This window comes from Berghia stephanieae, chromosome 10 (genome assembly GCF_034508935.2).
Source record: "Berghia stephanieae isolate SIO BIC M18660-M18661 chromosome 10, UCSD_Bste_1.3, whole genome shotgun sequence".
NCBI lineage: Eukaryota > Metazoa > Mollusca > Gastropoda > Nudibranchia > Aeolidiidae > Berghia > Berghia stephanieae.
Window position 1 is genome coordinate 38,281,292 of NC_088369.1, and position 7,500 is coordinate 38,288,791.

The 7,500-nt window shown below is 35.8% G+C and overlaps 2 protein-coding genes across 2 annotated transcripts in view; one reads left to right on the top strand and one right to left on the bottom strand.

Moving 5' to 3' along the window:
* LOC144981101 (uncharacterized) overlaps window positions 1–7,500 on the top strand; it is an 860,429-nt gene that overhangs the window by 103,699 nt on the left and 749,230 nt on the right. The window lies entirely within an intron of this gene.
* The window catches only part of LOC144981089 (uncharacterized), a 232,338-nt gene continuing 224,936 nt past the window's right edge, over window positions 99–7,500 (bottom strand). The window contains exon 18 of the mRNA XM_078929213.1: window positions 99–1,688. Within this exon, the coding sequence (XP_078785339.1) occupies window positions 1,456–1,688 (233 nt within the window). The 3' untranslated portion in view covers window positions 99–1,455. The remainder of the gene's footprint in view (window positions 1,689–7,500) is intronic.

Genomic DNA, 7,500 nt, shown 5'->3' on the forward strand with positions numbered 1-7,500 from the left:
TCAGATTTATTTTGTACATCACAAACTTTGAAAATTGATCTTTGTTTAATTAATAAGAACATAAAGTTGTTTTGTAGAGAGCTTGTTTGAGTTAAAAATTTTTTTTTTTTTTGTTGGGTAAGCCTGCCTGCCATTTTGGGAAAATACTGAAAATCATTGGTAAGGAGAGAGTTAACCCAGACTATTGTTTTTTGTTTTTAAGGGTTTTACGGCGCTTGCACCACATTAAGGTCATACCAGCACCAGTAAATAGGAAGAAAATGGGATAGCAAAAAGTTCTAGAATTACAATTAAAGCAGCCAAGAGAAAGTAAGACAAAGGGGAACTGGGAAAAAATAGGGATCAGATGTAGATTCCAGGTATGTGCATACCATCAATGTACTTAGTTTGAGATCACATACATAAAAGAGAGATGATTTACAAGGAAAAAAATATCATCTCCCAAAACAATAACTATGCATTTGACTGTTTCCCTCCCAGCCAGGACTCCGGCCAGGGCCAGGACAAAACCAAGTAATCTCATTCCAAGACAAAGACAGAAAACATGTTGGAAAACAGATATAAGGGGATAGAATATGCAGTATGTACCTCCCTGCCCACTAAGGGAGGTAACCCAGACAATGATCAGACTGAAAGTCTCGTCAATGTACCGGTACCACCAAATCCCCACCATTATTAATATTACATGAGGTCATGTGTCGAGGTCAAGGTAGTTGTAGGGCTGATGTGAAGGGAGGAGTGATAATGTTATTCAATTCAGAAACTACTGGATAAAATTAATACACGTCTGAAGACATTGAAGGAAACGGGAAAAATTAATCACAACAGAAGCACCATCAACATCGTCATCATCATCACAATCACTCAATTTGAGAAATTTATTTCCTTGTTGCGAAACAGCCAATGGAAGCTTAAATCATTTTTATTTCCTCTGGAAGACATTGTGGGGAAACTTCCATGAAGCTGATCACATTTTAGAGGCAGCGACATCTTCAACATAAACGTCATCCTTGTGAACAATATCATTCTATTTCAAGCATTTTATCCTTCCCATGGAAAAGCATAAACATCGTCAACGTAAACAATATCCTATCCTTCCATTTCAACAATTTATCCGTGCTGCTGTCCTTTTTGCAGAAAAGCTTCAACATCGTTTTCTTACACAACATCCTTCTATTTCAACAGTTTATCCATGGGTGGAAAAGCATTAACATTATCTTCGTAAACAAATCCTTCTATTTGAACAATTTATCCTTGCTGTTGTCATCATTGCTGCGGACGACGACGTCATCTTTGTAAAACATCAGTCTATTTCAACACTTTATCGTAAAACAACAACATCGTTCTATTTCAACAATTTATCCTTGCTGTTGTCATCATTGCTGCAGACGACGACGTCATCTTTGTAAAACATCAGTCTATTTCAACACTTTATCGTAAAACAACAACATCGTTCTATTTCAACAATTTATCTTTGCTGTTGTCCTTGCCGTGGAAAAGCCAATGGCTGAGTTTGTTCCTGGACACCATACTGGCCATTCCACCGAAGGCACGTCCTCCTCCTCCTCCTCCACCAGTCTTCAGTTTGTGTCGGGACTTGTTCCGTGGGAGAGTGGCGAATGTACCAATGTCCAGGTGACTCTCCGAGTCCAGGGTGCTGGCACTGTAGGCACGGGTGAATTTGTTACCTGAGAATGGACGAACAGGGGAGAGAAAAACAGATGAGTAACTAATGATGAGGAGCAGCATTTATATAGAGCACATTTTGGAAAGTTGATACTATGCCTACACTTTTTTATTGACACTCAAAAAAAAAAAAAAAAATATAAACAATGAGCTTTACATTGCGCAATATCCACTAAATGTGCTCAAAGCACTTTACAAGGGGTCCCTGGTCAACAGTAACATTTAACATGTAGGACGGGACATGATGCCTGTTAGGCGATATTATAATTTTTCAGACAAAGACAACGCTGTTAACGGCCAAGTACTCATTTTACACCGTAGTACGGTGAGAGAATGTGAGTAAAGAGCCTTTTCCAAGGACTCAACTATGCGCCGAGCACGAGGCGCGAACCCAGGACCTTTCAATCCGAAAACGAGTGTCATACCACAAGACCACATAGCTATTTTATCTGTTCAAATTAACTACATAGTTAAAAAAGAGGTGATGAATTACAAAATACAAAGGCTGTCCTTTCAAAATCAACTGTCAAGCGCCATCTTAAATAAGCATGATTTCGTTGTTATGTAACATTTATTATATATAAAATAGGTGACACTTTTATAGTCAGAGCATCAGAAAGAATCTCACGAAAAAGTTAGTTAGTGACTAACTGTGGGCATTTATTTTGTCTATCTTTTTTCACCTGACAAATCAGGGGGTCTCAAGTCTCAACAGTTCAGTTAGTAGAGCACTCGCTTCACAAGCCAAAAGTTATATCCAACCCCTTTGTTCATACAACAACGATTGCGGAGATAAATCCCTCTCTTTGAGCAGGTAGAAAATAATTTGCGAAAGACCACCGTCCTACTAAAAGGGTAGCAAGCAATTGCAAAGGCCCATTTAGTGCCACAGGGGCAGAAATAAATTTCAGCTCAGAATGATTTTAAACTATTCGAAATCCACTGTTCTTTGGTAAATTGGCTGAACCAAGAGCTATGAATCAGGGTTGCCAGATTAATTTCAGGCGTTCTGCCAACTGGATTTAAAAAATCTGCCAAATACCACAAAAATCTGCCAAACCGTGCTATTTATAGTACCCCCTTTGAAAACTTATCAGTTTTGTTAAACATCATAAATTTTTTTTTCATTTCCCAAGTTTAAAAAATCACTAATACATAAAAATTGCCATGGAAAACGTGGAGTAGACCTATACATTCATCCCTAGGCCTCGGAAAATAAAATCTGCCAAATATCTGCCAAACTGCCAAACCGATTTTTCTCTGCCAGACGACTTCAAATTCTGCCAAAAAAAGGACATTTGGCAGAAAATCTGCCAAATTGGCAACCCTGCTATGAATAAGAGCTTTTTCAAATAGACTATAATATGAAAGGAGTGAAATTCAAAAAAGTTTTAAAAAAAAGAAATAACATACCAAAAAGTGTGACAGATTATTATTAATAGGGACAAACATTTTGATCACATACAAAAATAAAGACGAGAAAATGACATTGAAAACAAAATCAAAACATGACTAGTTAAACAAGCACTAACGGAAATAATAAACTGGTGTCTTCTTTTTTTCTTTTGTTGTTGTTGTCTAAGGGTAAATTATATTATGTAAGTATTGGACAAAAGTGGAACAACCAGGGATGAAATTAGATTCAAAAATAAAAATAATAAAATAAAATAGCGACAAATTTTCTGCTATAAGTTTGTAAAAATGCGGAAAAAACCTTAGAAAAATTTTGAGAGCCAAACAAACAAACAAACAAACAAACAAACAAACAAACAAACAAACAAACAAAATTTTTATTCATTCGGGGAAAACCCAAGTCAGGTCTATTCCTGGTATGACAGCTTCAGCACAAGAATAAAATGGGTGACAAAGAATGTTTCGGACTCAAAAGCCTTCTTCAGGTGCACGTCGATGACTGTTACACTCAGTATGATTTGATCAGTGTATTTGAAGAAAAAAAAAGTAAGTTTTTTTATATAGCGCAATATGCACTGAATGTGCACGAAGTTGTCCACAAGGAGCCCTGAGTGTTAACATAATGCCTGTGAGATGATATTACTATTATTGATAAATCAAAATTGAGCTTTTATACAGCGTGATATCTACTAAACGTGCTCAAAGCACTTTACAAGGGGTTCCTGGCCAACAGCAACATTTAACATGCAGGACGAGACATGACGCCTGTTAGGCAATATTACAATTTTTTCGGACTGAGACAATGCTGTTAACGGCCAGGTACTTATTTTACACCGGAGTACGGTAAGAGAATGTGAGTAAAGAGCCTTTTCCAAGGACTCAACTATGCGCCGAGCGTGAGGCTCGAACCCAGGACCTTCCGATCCGAAAGCGAGACCACATAGCCGCATTGATGGAGGCAACACTGTTACAGACCGGGTACTTATTTTATATTTAGTATTGAAAGAGAAATTTGAGTAGGAGCCTTTTTCCAAGGATAATATCACTTTGCACCACCAACAAGAAGGACTGGAACCTTGGATCGAGCTGACAAGTCAGAAGACTGACGTCATGCATACCGTACCACAAGACCACGAGGCCACCCAAAGAGACAGAATCTGAGCCTGAAATTTTCTTTGTGGAATATTGGTTCATGGTGTGCAGCTGTTGGAGATAAAGATAAAGGAAGTAAATCTGACTCACGATTGAACAACACAAAACAAACGACATTTCGGCCCTTGGCTTATTTCAAGTAAACACAGAAAACATACATATTTATATTAGATAGTCATAATATTTTTAAATAAAAATTTTATTATGACAATCTAATATAAATATATATGTATTGTGTTTACTTGAAAAAGGCCAAGGACCGAAACGTCGTTTGTTTTGTGTTGTTAATCCATGTCAGATTTACTCCCTTTATCTTTGTCTCCATTTTATTGACTCATTTATGCACCTCTATTTATTTGAAGCTGTTACATAGTCAATTTTATCATTGGATACTTTCACTTTTTTTTTTAAAAAACGTATTGGAGGTTTGGGGGGGAGGGTGGGGGGGGGGGAGTTGATAAGTATTAAAACTTGTGATAACAAAAAAAAAAAAAAATTACCCACAAGTCAAGTCTCATTGTTAATAGTATGCATAGAATGCAAATCATCAAGCAAGTATTGGACTATAGTAAAATATCAACAAGACAGGGGAGTGAGGGGGGTGGACAAAAACAATAACAAACAAAAAAAACAAACAAAAAAAAAAGAAGAAAAGAAAATTTTAAGCAGATAATAAAGAGAGAATAGCACTGATTGATTTTTTAAAAATAAATTGTTTAAAAGTTAATGATTGAAATGAAGGATAAAATGTTTAGCAACCCAATTTAAAAAAAAAAAAAACAGAAAACGATAAAGAAAAAAAACCAATCATTAGTTTGTAGGCTAAGTGAATATTAAAAAAATAAATAAATAAAAAATAGAAAAAACTTTTTTGTAAAGCATAGAATTAGAATGCCAAGTATGAAAACCCTCTCATTAGTTTGTAGGCCAAATGTTTGCCAAAAACAGAAAAAAATTAAATTAAAAATAGCCTTTTTTGTAAAGCATAGCAGCATTAGAGTCCCATGTTATTGTGTTGCATGAGTTCAATCTGGTATCATATCAGTCAGTCTGGATGAATCAGATACTATAATGATCAGATATGAGGCCACACATCTTTAATAATGCTTTCATTCATCCCCAATAGGATTCAATAGTCTGATGATGTCACGTCCGCCCAGCAAACAGCAGCTTGGTTCTAAACAAAGAAAATCGCTACTTTTTATTCTTCATGCTGACTAGAACTTTTTCACATGTCGTGATCAGAATGTATAAAAGTCAAAACATGATCAGATTTATAATGTTTTGTATTTTTCTCCTCTGGATACACTTTTATGCTCGTCGGAGAAGTATTTCATAAGGGCATCCGCCATTGTTCTGATAGTTTAGAACCAGTTACTAAGTTACTATGCGTCATTACGAGGGAAGTGATGTCACGACTGTTGACTGAGTACGGTGAGAGAATGTGAGTAAAGAGCCTTTTCCAAGGTCTCAACTATGCGCCGAGTGCGAGGCTCGAACCCAGGACCTTTTGATCCGAACGCGAGTGTCATACCACTAGACCACATAGCTGCACAATGTTATAATGGACAATATCTTGCATTCGTTTGATGAGAGTATTTCCATTACAACAATGAGCCTAGAACAATTTGGGTTATCAGACCTGCAAAATAAGTACACATTGATCACAAGCCAACGAGGCAATATTAGAAAGAAAAAAATATTTCAAAAAATAAAAATACAAATGTTTCCAATCAAATAAAATTGAGATAAAATTTAATGAAACGATGAAAAAAAAGTTCAACAAAAAAAAAAATAAGAAGAAAAGTGTTTCGTGTTATACAGTGTATGTAGCCCAAGATAATTTTTGTTAGACATCAAGGTTAAAATATAATAGAAGAAACTTGAAAGAACCAGTTCCGTATTAACATCCTTATCAACACACACGTACTTACAATATACCATAAATGGTAAATAAATAACAATTTAATATACGAAAACAGATAAAATGGACGTTTCAGGTTTCCCCTTTATCAACAAAACTGGACAAAAAAACAAAAACTACAGACGAATGAGATAATGTGGTTGTGGCGTTGTTAAGATAATTAAACAAAAACATTGATGGGCAGGAAATAGTATGCTCTCCTTTGTAAGGAAGCACGAAATAGAATATATAGAACAATTGTTCTATATCTTTAATGTTACAATGTATTCGGACAGAGTCAATGCTATTAACGGCCAGGTACTCATTTTACACCTGAGTACGGTGAGAGAATGTGAGTAAAGAGCCTGTTCCAAGGACTCAACATATGCGCAGAGCGAGACTCGAACCCAGGACCTTCCGATCCGAAAGCGAGTGTCATACCACTAGACCACATAGCCGCACATAATACCGCTTTGACACAGTGGGTCACAAATTCGTAGATCTCAGAGGTTCTAACCTAGTCATAGCTTTTCTCTTCGACTCAGGGGTGAATGAGTTCACAGCTATAAGCCGTGATAGGTAAATAGTAAGAGAGTTAGTACAACTCCTCTAACCGACAGTCCGTACTGTATGAAATTGAAATACGGTTCTAAATGGCTTGCTAGGGGAATAAATGAAACGTGTGAAACGCATTGACCATGATAAATCTGTGGATATGCGCTATAAATAAATGTTCATGTTTATCTTATTTCATTTCAACTAAAAAAAAAATGTAAAAATTTTTTAATGAGGTTTTTATATAGCACAATATCCGCTAAACGTGCTCAAAGCGCTTTACAGAGGGTCCCTGGTCAACAGCAACATTTAACATGTAGGACGGGACATATTCAAAACAAACAAGTTTGAATTAAATATAAACACATAAATTTAGTAAATCCACTTTCACGATTCTCACAAGCATCTTCTACCATGAATAAATGATTAATACCATTTGACAGGTGACACAAATTATGTTATAGGAGGTAGAACTGGACTAGTAAATAAACTTTTGAAAAAACTGTCATGTTTCTCAAATGATGCATAATTCATTTATGATTTAATCTTCAAGTTTTTATTTATTATTTATGAGTTCACCTTTCTCATTTGCCAGTTATACGTAGAAATAAACCTGCAACAGGGATGATGATAATTATGATGATGATGATTATGGTGATGATGATGATGATGATGATGATGATGATAATGATGATGATGATGATGATGATGATGAATGATGATGATAATGATGGTGATGATGATGATTATGATGAATATAATGATGATGCATGATGGTGATGATGATGATG